The 19,940-nt window shown below is 36.7% G+C and overlaps 1 protein-coding gene across 1 annotated transcript in view; it reads right to left on the bottom strand.

Annotated features, from left to right (window-relative positions):
• Nucleotides 1-19,940, bottom strand: part of Lrp4 (LDL receptor related protein 4) — a 904,868-nt gene that overhangs the window by 232,977 nt on the left and 651,951 nt on the right. The window contains exon 20 of the mRNA XM_090386734.1: nucleotides 5,275-5,406. Within this exon, the coding sequence (XP_090242860.1) occupies nucleotides 5,275-5,406 (132 nt within the window). The remainder of the gene's footprint in view (nucleotides 1-5,274; nucleotides 5,407-19,940) is intronic.

Raw genomic sequence — 19,940 nt, 5'->3', positions numbered from 1 at the left:
ATAAGAATATACAGATAAATAATAAAAGTTATGAAAGTATTAAAAGGAGAAAAAAATATATATATATATATTATGTTTTTTAATTATTATTTATTATTTGAGCCTATTTGATTAATGCTTTTTTATCACTTGCTACGTTAATGCTATTGTCATGTGGCAATTTGACATTATACGTGCTTGACATATTACTGGTTTTTTTTTTGGTAGTTATTGGCGCATCGGCTTCTGTGGCCATAATGCACCTCCCAAGGTTTTTGCAGTACTTTGATCCAAGCCCAAGGCGGGATTCGAACCCGTGACCTTTGGGTTGCCAGGCAGGCACTTCACCCACCCAGCTAGCCCGGTAGGCTATATTACTGGTTAATTGATTAAATTGCTTCGGTGGTCGATTTTTCATTTACTGGTATTTATCTACTATCTATGTGGGTATTTAGGTGTATCGGGAACAGGAGATCCAGTTAGCCTGTGCAGTCTAACTTCTTCCTGGGGGTCTGTACATGTAATGGTAAATAATAATAATAATAATAATAATAAATGAAGTTAATATTTTGTATTTCAAACAAACATCAAATAAACAACAAATAAATCAATGTTAACTAACATTCTTTTACCTGGTCATCTACCCGCTACTTCGTCGGGGGCTTTGAGCTGGTCGATAGCCAGATTAAAGGAATGTCTCATACCTACCTGTTTCTGTTATCCCTTTATCAGTTTTGCCTTTTTAGTGATATTTTTGTACATAATTGCTTAATTACTTAGTTTGGATAACTTTAGTTAATTGATTTTAGATAATCTTTAATAAATTGACTTTAGATAATCTTTGATTAATTAATTTTGGTAAACTTTATTTATATTGATTTTAGATAATCTAATTATAATTTTAGAAATACTTTTAATCTTATAATCAGAATCAGCAAACTGTATCACCTATACCAGTTTGCTGATTCCGATAGAAAGTAGATAAATACCAGTAAATGAAAAATCGACCAAACTGAAGCAATTTAATCAATTAACCAGTAATACAGCAAAATTTATTCAATTAACCAGTATATATATATATATATATATGCAAGAAGCTCTTGATGTGATGTGCGTCTTTATCGACTTTAAAGAAAAGTAGTATGGCATATAATCATTATGTTAGAGAGAACAGGAAAACATGCAATAACAAACCAATGGATCATGAACACCCACTAAGATATAAATGGGGAGGGAAAAAATATGCAAAATTGGCCTGATGAGTAGGCATATCATGCGCTGAGATATGATTGCACAGCCTATGATCTATCTCATCAATATAGTGTAGTACACAATCCAGGCATGTGAACTGATAAATGGAATATTCACATTGCAGCAACATAGTGACATTATGTTGACTACATAATGTTTGTGCAGTGCTGTGCCTATAATTGGTGAACTTTCTCACTTGTTAATTGACTTTCTATATATTGAGTTCACCAACTCAGAACCCATACACCAACCCAAGACATCCAGAAACAGAAGAGCATGATCCACCTCCACCATAAAATCTTGAAAAAACATTAAACTCCATAAAAAAAAATCCTTGCACCATATTTTTTTCACTTGAACAATGTAGTGCAAGGATTTTAGCCAGTATCCTTGAGGATACCTTAAGGGTTCAGGGAAACTGCTAGTTAGAAGGGAGAAGGGTAATACAGATCCACGCTTATCTGATGATATGGGTAAAAGTAATGCTTGCACTCATCTCAAGAATTTTCATTTGTTGCCACAACAGTCAAGATGTTCTGAGGATAGAAAGTTTCAAATGAGTGGGATGAGAAAGTGGTCCAATATGATTCATCTCTTTCCTTCTAGAGTTTACATAAGTAAAGAATTCTTTGCTGTTTTTCTTTGCATCCTTTGCCAAAGATTTCTCGTAATCTGCCTTCGCCTGACTAACCTCCTTTGTGACTTGATTACAGACTAGTTTATATCTGCCACAGGCTTCTGTGTCACCTGATAATTTATATGCATCCCATACATTTTTCTTCTCTGTCACAAGTCTCATTAATTTATCTGACATCCATTTAGGCGTTGAACAGTATTTCTTAGTTGGAATGAAAAGCCTAGTAGTCTCCAAAATTAAGTCCCTGAATGCTTCACATTTAGAATTCAACGTTGGTAACATCATCAGTTGATCCCATTGTACAGAATTTAAAAACTGTCTGATACCCCTGTAGTCACCTTTACGAAAGCAAAAGCCCTTCCCTTTAGCCTTGATGGTAGTTACATCTTTAAGTAATTCCCATATCAGTTCATTGTGATCACTGTCACCAAGTGGTTCCTTTATCTGCAAATTCTTAATGCATGAATAATCACCCTTAGCTATAATTATGATATCATCGTTGCACTCAGGGGAGGTCCCCATGGACTGGAGATGTGCAAATGTGTCCCCAATTCACAAAGGGGGATCGAAGGGTGACACGAGTAATTACAGACCAGTTAGTTTAACTTCTGTTCCGGGTAAAATAATAGAGTCACTGGTTAAAGATTCATTGCAGGATCATCTAGACAAGACTGCAGCAATAATTCAGACACAGCACGGGTTTGTTAAGGGAAAGTCTTGTCTGACAAATTTGATAGGATATTATGATGTGGTTACAAAGGAACTGGATGCAAAAAATAATTTTGATTTCATATACTTGGATTTCAGGAAAGCTTTTGACACTGTTGTGCATGGAAGAGTACTGTACAAATTGGAGCAGAATGGTATTAAGGGTAAGTTGCTACAATGGATAAAAGGATGGTTGAGTGGGAGAAGACAGAGGGTGGCAATCAATGGGTGCTGCTCTTCGTGGACTAATGTTATTAGTGGAGTCCCACAGGGTTCGGTGTTGGGTCCACTGTTGTTTTGTATATTTATCAATGATATTGATGAAGCTATAATAGGCTTAGTGTCAAAGTTTGCAGATGATATAAAGGTTGGCACCATTGTTAATGACAGTAATGGCAGTGTGCTACTGCAACAGAATCTAGATAATTTGAGCAGATTGGGCTGAGAAGTGGCAAATGAAGTTTAACCTTGACAAATGCAAAGTACTGCATATGGGTAGAAGTAACCCCAGAGAAATGTACCAACTGTGTGGTACTACACTTAAGGTAGTAGAAAATGAAAAAGACCTGGTAGTAATTGTGCAGTCAGATATGAAGTTTTCTGAGCAATGCAGACAGGCTACCAGGGCAGGTCATGGGGTTTTGTCAATGATATATAGGAATTTTGCTAGCAGGGAAAAGGAGGTGATTGTCCCTCTGTATAAGACAATAGTCAGGTCACGCCTTGAATATTGCATACAGGCTAAATACAAGAATTGGCAGTACTGCACTTTTATATAAAATAAAAGTATATATATATATATATATATATATATACAAATTGTATATGGTTTTAAACTTACAGGTATTCCTTTTGATGAATCCAAGCATTCTGAATGCTTTTCCAGTGATTTTTTTCTAGCAATGCAAAATTTTGCATTGCTAGAAAAGATTATCCCGAGGTCAATGACTTGGACGCATCTTTCTATGACCATTGAATTGTGTGCTTCAGATTTATTAGTTGTGAGAATCTGCAGAATGAAAGAGGAATGACTTGACATTTAGAATGTTTAGTTGAGAGACTATTCAGTGATAATAACCAGATTGAATTTATTAAGGACGTAATGAAGCTACCAAGAATTGGTTATATCTTCGAAAGTTGAACAGATTTTGAGGTCATTTGCATAAAGAGTGACTTGAACATCTTAGATGTTGATGAAAGAAGGGATATCATTAATAAAATCTAGGAAAAGCAGAGGGCCAAAAAAGAATTTGCTGATCAACATTTTCAATGCAGTATTCTGTCATTTCCCTGGCCAAAATATATGTGGGGATGCAATCTGTCAATGGGTATCTGGTTTCTTTGATTGAAGAAATCAAATAACTTGGAGTAATTTTTCACTACCATCTGGCCTTCCAATAGCAAAGAACTGTGAGATGTTGAGCTCTCTGTGCTTTTTCAATACATATTTGCTTTTGTTGGGATTTAAGACCTTATACTAAACGTGAATTGTTGAGGAGGCTTCCATCCTGCACTAAATTGATAATGGCTGCAGTTTACCTTTTTTTTTTACTAAAATATTATTCATTGTACATTGTTGGGATTCTTGTATGCTGCTTGCTGAGCTGGCTAACTGCCCTCTGCAGCAGCCTTCATTCTCTTCCAAGTGTGGGATATTGGATTCTAAGCTAGTGTAATGTCAATGCTAGCTACCTTCTCTCCCTGTCATATACAAATTATTTAAAACATTGGATGTACTTTTTCAGTACACTATTAGAAGTACAACATTCTACATGCTTCATTCAAAATACTTTCTGGATTAGACCGGAATTAGGATTAGTCAGTCACTGCTGATCTCTGGTTTTTGATGCATAGAGGAATCTATTGCCTTTCTTGAAGAGTCTCCCAATTTTACATTTAAAGCTTAGCTGACTGAGGAAGGTTACCAGCTGCACAGAAAGAGCTATGATGTTTGTTGATCAAGTTATGTTCAAGATCAAGAATAGTCTATCCAACTGAGTTATGGATAGACTATTCACATCAATAAAAGGTCAAAGATGTCCAGAAACTGCTCATTATGTCAGACTTTCTATGGTTTTCTATTTTTGCTTCTTTTTATTTATTTGCCAAGTTTCCTTGTTTCTTTTCTTTTCTTTTTTTTTTTTTTTTTTTGAAAATAAAGGCAGATTATTCATAATAGTAACTTTCATTCAGGGATGATGATAATTTTAAAAAATTTGCTCAAGAGACTATTGACTATGACTGTTTTAAAATATTTCCATCTGATTCCTCACACAAAAAGAACTACCCTATTTAAACTAAATTCAGAGCTAGAATTCCTCTACTGAGTGCTAGCCCTAATGAGTACCTAATATGCAGAGATGTAATTTGTTTAAATTTATTTAAAAGCAAAAAAAAATTATTAAGTACTCTATAAACGTAAAGACTGGAGATTATTAAGAATTAAAAGTACTAAAACCATAAAAGATGAGTTTGTTTTTTTGTTTGGGAATTGTTTAGGTGCATCGGCATCCATGGCTATAGTGCGCCAAAAAAGATGAGTGTATAATTAGTAAAAGTAATTATATAATAATTGTTACTCAGAGTTATTCCACCACTCCTACTCAAATGATGCAGGTTAAGAAGAAGCCACAAGATTATTATTTACACCATATAGTTTCTTGCAAGGTAAAATAACTATTAAATGTATGATTACTTACCTTTAGCACAAGTTCTCTTGTCTGGTTTTAAAACTATGCCAGTGGGGCACTTGCATGCTTGGCCTTTAGGTAAAGGAGCAATAAGGCACAAATGGCTACATCCTCCATTTTGGGATGTACACATACTAGGTACTGGTACAGATCCATAAACAGAAAAAATAATGAGATTTAATTAAAATATGCTTCCAGAGTAATTACACAGTTTTTAAAATGTAACTTGTAAAATAAAAATTATATCTCTGATAATAACAAGAAATTTACTGGTTGCTGACAAACAGTCAGGAATCAATGAGGAAGAGAAGAGGAGATGCAATGATGCTGTTATGCTATTAACTGGAATACCTGGCTTTTCTTTCATTTTCTGGCTTACCACCACAAAGATTGAAACTGAATAAAGCAGCAATTCTGATGTTGATATGGAGTAGCTGTATTACTGATGCCTATGTAGTGGATCCATTTTATTTTTTTGCAAATTGACAAAGTGATTATTATTGCTTGACCTTAACTACTGAGGAAGCAGGTAATACAGAATACGAAGGATGATTTACCTTTTGCTCTCAATATAAAAAAAATTCCTGTGTGGTTGGTTATCACCTTGATAACTGCAAATGTCAAGGCCAAACATCTGATTGTGTTGAGCCTTATATAGATCAGAATAAGCCAATCTTTGAGGATGATCAGTCAAATTACAGAAGTCAAAGATCTTGTAGACTAATATAACTCACAACAGAATTATTGTTAACATAGTATAAATAATTAATATTGTATTAATAATTAAAAATAATTAATATTGTATTAGTAATTAAAATAATTAATATACAATATAAATATAATATTCAGAATACAAAGGTTTTTTAAGAAATGTATCCACATGGTCGGGAATAGTTTAATACATATTTACTTACTTGATTTATCTTTTAATTATTATTTGAATAACCCAAATACAAATTTTGCTGTAAACCATTCATCAAGTTTCAAAATACATTCATTCTGTTGAGCGTTTTGTGAAGCTTGTGAGTGAAACAAGCAGGAGGAAGTGGTTCTTTTCTCTCCCTCCCAAGTATTTGTATAGTTGCTTATGAGGAATGTGAAAAGGAAAATATGCTAACATGATAGAAACATATTGTATTCAGTAAAACAATTATTTCTATCATGTCAGTATAAAAGATTAAAAAAAAAAAAAATCAGTCGGAAACATGCATTTCAGGACTGAATTTGTGAAATTAAAAAATACTAATATTTCTATTTGGACATTTTTCAAGAAAAATTATTTCACCCTAATTATGATTTTAAAGAGTCATTTCCTTTGTGGATTATTTCCATTTAGAGATAACTATCAATTAATATATCATTATACCAGAATTATTATCACGGTGTAACAGTATATCAACTAGCTGGTAGTTATCTCTAAATGGAAACAAGTTAGTTTATATATACAGTATATTACATTTCAAGTGTTCAAATTTTTTTTCTTTTTTCTAATTAATAGAAGTGAAAGGTAAATATAGTTATATCCTTATCAATTAATTACTAAGGTTATAACTTTACAGAACACTTAATAAAACTCTATAGTTTTATGTTTTCTAAACTTAGCAGTTCAGTATAATTACAGCTGTATAATATTTATTACTCTCTTGCTATACACTCTTTTTAAAGTGTCTTTTCTCTCTCTATTCATCCATCTGTCTATAACTATATAATAATTTGCTTATGTCCCTTTGTCCAGAATTCTTTTTGAACTTCTATACGGAGTAAATCAACTGATGTTGTGCAGCGGCATCATTACAGTTGTGCTGCTGCTGACAACCTAGTTGTGAATTAATTTCACAGTGTGAGGGATGCCAAGTGGGGTGTAGTTTCATATGTGTAGGATTTAGAATAAAAAAGCCTCAGACTGCAGGAGGAAGAGTTTACTGTCATATATGACAGAAAACATATCTATATGACGGTAAACTCTTCCCAAAGTCTCAAGTTTTTTAGCCCTAAATCCTACACATATTAAACTGCATGCTACTTGGCATCTCTCATATTGTGAAATTAATTCACAACTGGATTGTCAGCTGTTATACCTCACTCACTGATGAGGGGCCAAAATGACCTGAAACGGACATCTGGGTGGTCGTGCCTACTGTGAATAAGTAACAATAATCATTTGTACTAGGGAAGCATTACTCATTCAAAGTATAATGAGATAAACAACTTGTGAAGGAATTCACAACATGAGATGTTATGTAAATATTTCGTAATTACATAACATCTCATGTTGTGAATTCACAACTTTAGTTGGTTTACTGTGTATAGAAATGATGCTAATGCACTAACTTATATGACAGTAAGCTCATCCTACAGTCTGAGGCTTTTTAGCTCTAAATCCTACAGGTATTAAATGGAAGAGAAACCTGCCTTTTCAACATCACTGATCTGAGCAACTCATCATTTCTGCAATATGCATATATTGTACTCAGTAAAACAATTATTTCAATTGTTTTACTGAGTACAATATATATGCAATTATATAGACAACAATCATTAGGAAAATTATAAACAATGCATTCACAAGCCATGACACAGTAGCCCCCAACTGCTGAAATGAAATTTATTTTTTGTTTCAAGTGTATTTATTAAGTTCAGTGTTTAAATACCAACTACCAAATCACTTTTTGGTTTTGATTCTGAAGGGAGTGTTAAAGAATTTCAAGAGATGAGACACTTTTATTATTTAGAAAACTAAGAGCTAAAGTCATACTGAGATTTAATTCTTAGTTTTATCAGGAATGCCATTAATGCTCTAGCAGGCTTGGGAAAAAAATCTGAGCACTCATTTTGTACAATATTTAACTTTTCTGAGATAAAAGTTAAGACAGTTGAAAATGGTATGCGCTATAATTTTATTCTAACACCATATTGGATAATAACAAAAATAATAACTGTAACAACAATACCCTTATTATCCAAAAAATTATTATTCAACTACCTCATATCCAACACTCAATGCAAAGTGTCATTTGTCTCACAATGCAAAGTGAGCGAACACAAAGTTAAAAGCAAAGCGCTGCAAAAAAACTAACATTTGAGTGGACTAATACCACATTTTTTAAAGCAAATAAGGTATTTTAAGGATTTTTTTATGAATACACTTTTCTAATTAAAAAATAAATGAATGATGCAAATTGAAAGTAAATACTATATTGGGGAATACAGTAATTAACATTGAAGTAATTCTAATAGATATTTAAACTGAAAATTTCTTAAGATTTCCTATTTTTTTTTCTGTGTATACCAGGTTGTTTTCTAGAGGATTAAAGGATGTCTTAAATTGTAACACTATACAGATGCTGTGGTGGTGATGGCATGGAATTTTAGAAGTTCATGAGCAACTAGGTCAAAGTGTTCCTATTCGAATATTACAAAATAGTCTATACAAAGGGTTAGTTTTTTTTTTTTTCATGTGAACCCCAAACACGAGAGATATTAGAACCTATAGTACTTAGTACCATGCTTGGGTTTCGTTTGGCATCAGAAAAATTAATATAAATATATATGTTTAAGTGTGCAAAAATCTAATTTAGATTCACATTGTTATAATGTGGGTAAGCAACAAGGGTTCCTGTAGTTGTGATAGAGTGAGGAAGATAGTTTTAATTGATAGGAATGGTGCTTACATCATAAGAGAATATGTTTGAATAAGCAGCAATGGACAATGGATGCAAAGTTAGTTGGTTTTTCAATTTTTTATGGTGCATCAGAAAATTAGGTCATAATGGGCTAAACCAAAACGGCCATTCTTAGTTTACCATTTTGACATGACAACCTATAAATAGGTTTTCATGTCAAAATGTAATACAAATAAAATAACAGATAAAATTATAGAGAGAACTTAAAAGTTTTATAAAAACTATAATTTTATCCAATATTTTAATTTATATAATATTCTAATTCATTAAAAAGTTTTATAAATTAAAATAACTTACTGAAATACAATTATATAAATTAATTGAGTGTGGAAATTCAAAAACATCAGAAATATTATCTTTGCCAGTGTATAGAGCACAGTAAGATGGCTAAAAGTGGTAAAATGTAAATGTTATATATGAATAAAATGAGAACAATCTATTAAAACATGAAAACCATCAGGGTGACACTGCAATACTCACACATAGGAGGGTCATCTGCCCCTCAGAAGATAAAAATGAGTAAGATGACTATACAGAGCAGAACAAGAACAACTTCCCTTCAAACCCTGTACAGACTGGACTGCCATACTTGAATTACAAGCTTAATCTGATTTAGTTAGTTTGAAGTCTGTCCATGCCAAGAATCTTGCTACTGGGAATATAGTTTGAGTGTGGTTTATTTGTATGTAGTCTGCATATGGAACTGACAGGTTATCCTGGGAAGTGGCTGATTTGGCTGCAGCATCATCCAAGTCAATGTTCCCGATCCCAATGTGGCTTGTTGCTATGACAGTTTAATGGCACAAAGGCTACTTTGTGCCTTTGTACCAAAATACATCCATTTAATATAAAATACAGAGTTGGTAAAGACTCTGTGATATAAGTATGTATTAAAGTATGTTTAAATTCGCATTATTCCTGATCAGGTGATGAAGTGCCAGTGGTTCCTGTAACGTTTAAGAGAGCAGAAAATTACATATTTAACATTTTGATAGTGAACACAACCAAAAGGATCATGCCAGCTGAGAAGGTAAACATACCTCAGATTGGTGTTACCAATATGTATGCTTGCAAGAACAACTTCTTCACACCTATTCAGACAAAAGATGGATTTCCATAACTGGTTCTTTGTTGTAGCTTATTATTTATTTGGCGCCTCCGTAGCCAGGTGGGCAGGAGCAGCAGTGCATAGCACATGCTTCTTGATTAGACTGGAGTTCGAGTCTATGACCACCAAATACGGAGGATGCAGAAAGGTCAGGGAATGACCACTGCATATCCCCGGAGCAATATGGCCTTAGTTGCTAATGCTCCTAAAAACCAAATAACAACAACAATTATTTATTTGGCCTTGTCAGGTTTCGATCCATGGCTATGACAAATTTATAGTCCATAAATGGGACATGTGTCTGTTTTTTTTTTTTGGGTAGTTGTTGGCGCATCGACTTCTGTGGCTATAATGCACCTCCCAAGTTTTTTACAGTACTTTGATCCAAGCCCGAGGCGGGATTCGAACCCGCGACCTTTGGGTTCGAATGGGTAAAGTGCCGGGTGGGTAAAGTGCCAGGCAGGCACTTTACCCACCCGGCTAGCCCGGTCAGTGCATGTGTGAGTGCGCGCGTGTGTGTGTTCGTTCATTGATGGCTGAGTGTTTTGCTGCTTGGTCTGCATGTTAATTTTCTGCAATACCTATATGACTTTAAACCAAAAAAAAAGTAACTGTTCTTTTAGTCTTTTAGAATTGAGTCTTTATTTATCTTAAAATAGCATTAATGACTAAACTTTTATTGTGAAATGCAGTTACACTAATGAAGCAACTAGTGTAAAATATGATCTACTGTTCAGAAAGCCTGATGATGCTTTCCAAACTACCTTAGTTGCACATATCTTAGTAAATATGCTACATTCAATCAGAAGTTCTATGCAGAGTGTATAGGTGGAAAGTGTGTGTGGGATATGGTTGTTTATTGGCGCATTAGCTGCTATGGCTATAGTGCACATAAGATGGAAAGTATGACTGCTACGTCAGCAGCTGCAAGCCATTGGTATGAATTTGGATGAACTGGGAATTGACTGACATATAAGAGCTGCATGTAAATGCAGGGTAGTCTAATTTGCTAAGGGGTGTTTTTCTCATTGTTGGAAGTATGTATTCCAATCTTACATTAATTCCTGTAATCTGATTCCAGTAGGTTTGTTTTCATCAAGCCTACTTCTGTAATGATTTATCCACTGTGGTTTGAAAAGAAATGACCAAATGGATAGAGATGGAAAAACTAAGAAGTAACTAAGGAGAAGCATTTTTCTTCTAAGAGAAAGTGGAATTTCATTAGCTTCTATGTACAGGCTCTGAATTGATGTTTGGAAAGCATCGAGAGCTGTTCAGAGATCAGCATGCTGTTTAGGATTGAGCTATAAGAGATTGAGCATAAAAAGAGGCACCAAATCAAAACAAGACATGATTAATGTTTGATATAAATGAAACGAAGTACAGCAGTCAGTAACCCATGCCATGGCAGAATAACTTTAATGAGTATATTCATGGTTTTTAAACAGAGAGTTTAAATATGTGTTTTATGTTTCAAAAAGTTGAGTTTTTGTCAAAGATTATACCCAAGAAGCATGTCATTGGTGAGAGGTTTAAGGAGTTTTGCAGCAGTAATTCAGGTTCAGGAAGTTAGTATTAGTATTAGCAAATGATGTGAGGAGGCACGATTACATAGCATCAGCCAAAAAAAAAAACCCTACCCAACTCATCTCTCCATTGCATCTGGTAATTTGTCTAATTCTCTCTTAAATTTATTCAAAATACCCATGTCTACAATACCAGATGGCAGTTTATTCTAACAATTAATTACTCTCTGTCAAAAATCAATTTTGTAATACATCAATTCTGCAGCCATTCTTTTTCAATTTAAGTTTACATCCCCTTATAATAAGTTGTCTGAGAAAAAGAAAGGATTTCGCTATCTCAGACAGAACACCTCAACCAGGTCTCCTTGCAGGTATCTAGTTTCTAGACCCTACAATTTGCAAAACTAAAGTTTTTAAAAACAGTATGAGTACCCTTCTGTGTCTTGACTAATCTGGTTGCTCTTCTCTGCATCTGTAACAACAGATCCACATATATCTTGAAAAGTGGCTTCTCGACCTTTATGCAGTACTCAAGATGTGACTTAAACCATAGCTTTATACAATGGGATAATCACTTACTTCTTCTTGTTGACAAAATTCATGTATATCATTGATAGAATTCCATGGCCTATCCTAACAGCCCGTTTACATTATTCACAAACAATGTCAGCCTATACATTCACTCCTAGACTTTGTTCATTCTCCACCACCTTGAGTGAAATATTACCAACTGGTATGTTATTCTAGGGTTACTGCTGCCCATATGCAGTACCATGCATTTATCAACTTTAATAGATTAACAGTAGCTTCTGGCAGAGGTGAAAGTGATTCTTGCACTGCTTCTATTGGAATGAGCAGCAGCCTGGAAAACAAGATGCAGGGTATTTCAGAGACTGCTGGGAGTCATTGCGGTACAAGTAAACACGTGGGTTGTGTTAGGGTAATTAAGAATAGGAACAGGTGCATGTATACTTGCGTATACACCAATTCTAGGAGTTTGGAAAATAAATCTGATTAATTTGAGGTATTGGTCAAGACATCAAAGGTTGATATTGTTGGGATATCAGAGACGTGGTGTCACACAGATATAAGGAATGCGGAAATTGAATATGGGGAGTACAATGCGTACAGGAAAGACAGGAAGGGAGGAGGGGTTATGCTAATAGTTAATAAACAAATAAAATCCAAGGAAGTGAAGTGCAACCAGTCGACATCTCTGGACAGTGCAGTGTCGAGTCAGTTTGGTGTGACATAAGCACTGGGAAATCAAAATTGAGAGTAGGAGTGTGTTATAAGCCTAATGACTCTGAAGAGTATAATAAGAAATTGTGCAGGGAAATAGAGTGGACCAGTAAATTATTATTATTATTATTATTAGCCATATGGTGCAAGGAAGCCTGAGGCTTATACCGCACCAGCCAAAAAAAAAATTGATTTACCGAGAGAGAGAGAGAGAGAGAGAGAGAGAGAAAAGTAAAAGGAAATCACCAAGAAAGACGGAAATCACCAAGAAAAACTCGAGAACCCTGGGTGTGTTAAGCCCATACTCACCAGATGTGAGCCCCTGGGGTAAATCAGAGAGTCTTATAATGGGGGATTTTAATTTCCCAACTTTTGACTGGAATTTGTGGGCTGGTCACTTGCACACTAGCAAGGCTTTTGTGGATTTATTGGATGATTGTTTTCTACAACAGCATGTTCAGGAGGCAACTAGAGGGAGTAATACTCTTGATCTGATTATCAGTAGTGATTCTTCATGCATTAAGAATCTGCAGATAAAGGAACCACTAGGTGGCAGTGATCACAGTGTGCTAGAATGGGATTCATTCAATCAGGTAAGTACCATCAGGAGTAAAGGGAAGGGTTTTGTGCTTTCTTAAAGGCGACTACGGTGGTCTGAGACAGTATTTAAATTCTATATGATGGGACCAACTGATGATGTTACCAACAGAAAATTCAAAATGGGAGGCATTCAAAGTATCTTGGAAGCTACTAGGATTTACATACCAACTAAGAAATACTATTCAAGGTTTAGGCCTAAATGGATGGCAGATTAGCATTAGCATTAGCATTAGTAGAGGCATTTGATGCAAGAAAGCAAGCTTATGCAGCATCAGCCAAAAAAAAAAAAAAAAAGAAAGTAACATAAATAAAAATAACCACTTCCACTTCACCCCTCTGTTCGTTCGAAATACCTGTCCAGCTGAGCCTTAAACTTATTTAGGCTATCAACTTCCACGACAAGGGATGGAAGTCTGTTCCACCTACCAACCACCCGCTGGCTAAAGGCAAATTTCCGCACATCTATCCTACATCTGTCTTTCCTCAATTTGAATTTATGCCCTCTCAGGTGATTATTCTGAGCAAGAGGAAGAATCCCATCAGCATTGAGCATGCTCAAACCATTCAAGGCTTTGTACACCTCTATCAGATCACCTCGCTGGTGCCTAGTTTCCAGATACTGTAATTCGCAAAACTTAAGCCTTTCCTCGTAAGAGCACCCCTTTGCCCCATTCACCAATCTAGTTGCCCTTCTCTGTACTCGTTCCAGCAGCTCTACATCCTTCTTGAAATGAGGCCTCCAGGCCTGTATACAGTACTCTAGGTGTGGCCTGACCATTGCTTTATACAAGGGAATAATCACCTCCTTATCCCTGCTAGAAAAATTCCTATATATCATTGACAATACACCATGAGCTACTCTTGCAGCCCGTCTCCACTGTCAGAGAACTTCATATCTGCCTGCACAACCACCCCCAGGTCCCTTTCATTCTCTACCACTGTCAGTGTAGTACCACAGAGTTGATACGTTGCTCTGGGGTTGCTGTTTCCCATATGTAGTACTTTACATTTGTCAATGTTAAACTTCATTTGCCACCTCGAAGCCCATCTGCTCAACCTTTCCAAATCCTGTTGAAGTAGCATAGTGTCAGTAGTGTCCTTGACAACCCTGCCAACCTTCGTATCGTCTGCAAACTTGGACATTAAGCCTGATACACCATCATCAATATCATTTATAAATACAGAAAACAATAAAGGACCCAATACTGAACCCTGAGGGACTCCACTAATAACATTAGTCCACAATGAGCAGTGTCCATTGATTACCACTCTCTGTCTTCTCCCCCTCAACCACCCCTTTATCCACAGCAGCAATTTGCCTCCAATGCCACACTGCTCCAATTTGTGCAGCAGTCTTCCATGTGCAACAGTATCAAAAGCATTTCTAAGATCCAAGTATATAATATCAAAGTTATTCCCTGCATCCAGTTCTTTTGTGACTGCATCATAGTATCCAATCAAATTGGTCAGGCAAGACTTACCCTTAACAAAACCATGCTGTGTCCTAGCTATAACTGAAATCTTGTCTAGATGATCCTGCAGTGCTTCTTTAACCAGTGCCTCCATTAATTTTCCGGGAACAGAAATTAAACTCACAGGTCTATAATTACTTGTGTCAGCCTTTGATCCTCCTTTGTGAATTGTGGTCACATTTGCACATCTCCAGTCCGTGGGTACCTCCCCTGAGTCCAAGGAAGCTCTCATAATTATGGCTAAGGGTTTGCTTACTTCCTTTGCTGCCTCCTTTAATATAACTGGATAGATCCCATCCACCCCAGGTGCCTTTCTTGTGTTTATCTTCAACAATTTCTCCTCCACTTTGCTCTCAGTTATTACAAGATTCTCTAGCTTACTGCTAGAGTTGAATACACCTCTGGCATTCCCCTCGCTGAATAACTCCTCATGTGTGAATGTCGATGCAAAATATTCATTTAGTTTGTTAGCTACCTGAGCAGGGTCATCAACAGTTGACCCATCGATCTCAAGTGGACCAATCTGATTCATCCCCTTCCTTCTAGAGTTTACATAAGTAAAGAACTCTTTGCTGTTTTTCTTCGCATCCCTTGCCAAGGATCTCTCGTAATCTGCCTTCGCCTGCCTAACCTCCTTTGTAACTTGGTTACAGATCAACTTGTATCTATCATAGGCGCCTGTGTCACGTGTTAATTTGTATGTATCCCATGAATTTTTCTTCTCTGCCATATGCCTCATTAGTTCATCTGACATCCATTAGGCCTAAACCTTGAACAATATTTCTTAGTTGGTATGTAAAGCCTAGTAGCTTCCAACATAAGTTCTTTGAATGCTTCCCATTTTGAATTTGCTGTTGGCAATATCATCAGTTGATCCCACTGTATAGAATTTAAATACTGTCTCAGTCCATTGTAGTCGCCTTTACAAAAGCAATACCCCTTCCCTTTACCCCTAATGGTAGTTACCTCTTTGAGTAACTCCCACTTCAGCACACTGTGATCACTGCCACCTAGTGGTTCATTTATCTGCAGATTCTTAATGCATGAAGAATCACTACTGATAATCAAATCAAGAGTATTACTCCCTCTAGTTGCCTCCCAAACATGCTGATGTAGAAAACAATCATCCAATAAATCCACAAAAGCCCTGCTAGTGTGTGAGTGACCAGCCCCCAAATTCCAGTCAATATCTGGGAAATTAAAATCTTCCATTATAAGACTCTCTGATTTACTGGCCCACTCTATTTCTCCGAACAGTTTCTTATTATACTCATCAGAGTCATTAGGCCTATAGCACAATCCTACTCTCAATTTTGATCTCCCAATGCTTATGTCACACCGAACTGACTCGACACTGCACTGTCCAGCGATGTCGACTGGCTTCACTTCCTTGGATTTTATGTGTTTTTTAACTAATAGCATAACCCCTCCTCCCTTCCTATCCTGTCTATCCTTTCTGTAGACATTGTACTCCCCAAATTCCAGTTCTGCATTCCTTATATCTGTGTGACACCACGTCTCTGAAATCCCCACAATATCTGCCTTTGATGTTTTGAGCAATACCTCAAATCCATCAAATTTATTTACTAAACTCCTAGCATTGGTGTACACGCAAGTATACATGCACCTGTTCTTTTTCTTAGCTACCCTAACACAACCCATGTGTTTACTTGTACCCCAATGATTCCCAGCAGTCTCTGAAATATCCTGCATCTTATTTTCCAGGCTGCGGCTCATTCCAATAGAAGCAGTGCAAGAATCACTTTCACCTCTGTCAGTGGCTACTGTTAATCTATTAGTCCTTGTATCCCCCCAATCTAGCAGTTTTCCGACCCGCCTAACACTGCCTCGATAGCATCAGCAAACATTCTTGCACCCTTTCTATTTAAGTGTATCCCATCCCTGTAGAAGCAGTCTCTCCTGTTAACAAGTACAGACCAGGCTGAAAAAAATTTTACCCCTTGAGCCCTGCACAATCTTTCCAGGGCCGAATTGATTGACAGGGCTCTCATCATATACTCCCTCCTATCGTGTCTGGGCAGAATTGCAGACACTTTCAATTTCAACCCTAATTCACGGCTTTTTTTCATCAGTGACCTGTACTTGTCAAGTAATTCTGCCGGTCTCCTACTCTTAATATCATTAGTGCCAACGTGTACAACTATATCACCTTTTGTGCCCTTAAAAGATGATATCCGCTCTACAACGTCATCAACTTCTGCCCCTGGCAGACATACCCTGGTCCTGTTCCACCTATCCTTTTTACAAAGCATGTTTCCCGTTTCCCTGACAATAGAGTCACCAACAACTACTAGTTCCTTTGGGACCAGCGCATTCTGCCTTGGGGGTTGCCGCTGTGTTGCGTGATGACCAAGTGCAAGCTCTGGCATTGGTGTGGGCAGCTGAGAGCTTGATGGGCCCCTCACTTGTAATCCTTCGAGGGCATCCACCCTGTCCTTCAAGCTCTCATATAGGCCCATAACAACGCTGAGTTGTCGCCTGATCTCCTTACACTATTTGCATCGCACACATACAAAGACATCCCCCATGGCAGTATCATGTCCCATACTTGACTGCTCTGCAAACATCAAGCAAATAGTGCATCTTAAAAGGCTGTGATTCAGAGGACAACTGCCCCCCTCAGTTCTCCCCTGGGCCACAGCATTCCCATTAGCTTGAGCCTTTTGCTTTGCTGCTCTGGTTTGAGTCATGATTTAGATTTACTTTCAATAAAATTTCAATTTCTGTACAAAATTAAATCCTAAACTTGTATCCAAACACAGTTATAACGCTATATTTATGTTTCAGTAACGAGTGTTATCTACGGAATATTTACGTTTCAGTAACGAGTGTTATCTACGAAATATTTACGTTTCAGTAACGAGTGTTATCTACGAAATATTTAAGTTTCAGTAATGAGTGTTATCTACGAAATCCCTTTATATAACTTCCGTATCAAGTTATGTATTAATTATTTATTTTTACTAATTATTTATGTTACGTAACCTAAGTGGTTATACGTATAGTTAAAAGTACAATTTAATTGCCAATGAAGTTCGACAAGATTAATAGATTTTACTGATTAATTTTCCCGTAACAATGGCGGATATTTACGAACGGTAAACACGTGTATTTGATACCCTTTCCGATACTAAATAATACCTACAAAATCTCTATCTAAGTTACTTTAAACTTAAGTACCGTAATAGGAATATAAAGCTACTCTAGAAAATAAGTTAATATGTCAATTTAAACTAATAAAGCAGAAAATAAATCAGAAAAAACTTCTCTGTTCAAGAGCAGCAGAAAGGCACGTCCGCACCGGCAACCTCGTCCTCCCTTAATTCTAGATGAACTAATGAGATGTGGCAGAGAATAAAAATGCATGGGATACAAAAATTAATGGGTGACATGGAAGCCTATGACAGATATAAGCTAGTCTGTACCCAAATCACAAAGGAGATGAGGCAGGCAAAGGCAGATTATGAGAAATCTTTGGCAAAGGATGCAAAGAAAAACAGCGAACAGTTCTTTACCTATGTAAACACTAGAAGGAAAGGGATGAATCAGATTGGTCCACTGGATATTGATCGTTCAACTGTTGATGATCCTGCTCAGGTGGCTAACAAACTAAACGAGTATTTTGCATCTACATTCACACATCAGGAGTTGTTCAGGGAGGGGAATGCCAGAGGTGAATTAAACTCTGGCAGGGAGCTGGATGATTTTGTAATAACTGAGAGGAAAGTGGAGGAGAAATTGTTGAAGATAAACATAAAAAGGCACCCTCGGTTGATGGGATCTATCCAGTTATATTAAAGGAAGCAGCAAAGGAAGTAAGCAAACCCTTAGCCATAATTATGAGAGCTTCCTTGGACTCAGGGGAGGTACCCATGGACTGTAGATGTGCAAATGTGACCCCTTTTCACAAAGGAGGATCAAAGGGTGACACAAGTAATTACAGACCTGTTAGTTTAACTTCTGTTCCAGGGAAACTAATTGAGGCACGTTAAAGAAGCACTGCAGGATCATCTAGACAAGACTTCATTTATAGCTTGGACACAGCATGTGTTTGTTAAGGGGAAGTCTTGTCTGACCAATTTGATTGGATATTATGATGCAAAAGCCTTTGATACTGTTGCACATTAAAGGCTGCTGCACAAATTGGAACAGTGTGGCATTGGAGGTAAATTGCTGCTATGGAAAAAGGGATGGTTGAGGGGAAGAAGACAGAGAGTGATAATCAGTTAACACTGCTCTTCGTGGACGATTGTTATTAGTGGAGTCCCTCAGGGTCCATTGTTGTTTTCTGTATTTATAAATGATACTGATGATGGTATATCATGCTTAATGTCCAAGTTTGCAGATGATCCGAAGGTTGGCAGGTTTGTTAAGGACACTAATGACAGTATGCTGCTGCAACAGGATCTAGAAAAACTGAGCAGATGGGCTGAGAGGTGGCAAATTAAGTTTAACATTGACAAGTGTAAAGTACTACATACGGGAAGCGGTAACCCCCGAGTAATGTATCAACTCTGTGATACTGCACTGACAGTGGTAGAGAATGGAAAGGACCTGGGGTAATTGTACAGGCAGATATGAAGTTTTCTGAGCAGTGCAGTTGGTGTGCAAGAGTAGCTCATGGTGTCTTGTCAATGATATACAGGAATTTTTCTAGCAGGGATAAGGAGGTGATTATCCCCTTGTACAAGGGAATGGTCAGACCACACCTTGAGTACTGTATACAGGTCTGGAGTCCTCATTTTAAGAAGGATGTAAAGCTGTTGGAATGAGTAAAGAGAAGGGCAACAAGATCAGTGAATGGAACGAATGGTTGCTCTTATGAAGAAAAGTTTAAGTTTTGCAGATTACAGTATCTGGAGACAAGACACCTGTGAGGTGATCTGAATGAGGTGTATAAAGCCCTGAATGGTCAATGCTGATATGATTCTTCCTCTTGCTCAGAATAATCACCTGAGAGGGCATAAATTCAATTTGAGGAAAGACAGTTGTAGGATAGATGTGCAAAAGTTTGCCTTTATCC

The sequence above is a fragment of the Mastigoproctus giganteus genome, chromosome 12, assembly GCF_048544385.1.
Source record: "Mastigoproctus giganteus isolate SK-2022 chromosome 12, ASM4854438v1, whole genome shotgun sequence".
Taxonomy (NCBI): domain Eukaryota; kingdom Metazoa; phylum Arthropoda; class Arachnida; order Uropygi; family Thelyphonidae; genus Mastigoproctus; species Mastigoproctus giganteus.
The sequence above is the reverse complement of the archived record's forward strand: the minus strand, read 5'-3'. Positions and strand labels throughout refer to the sequence as shown.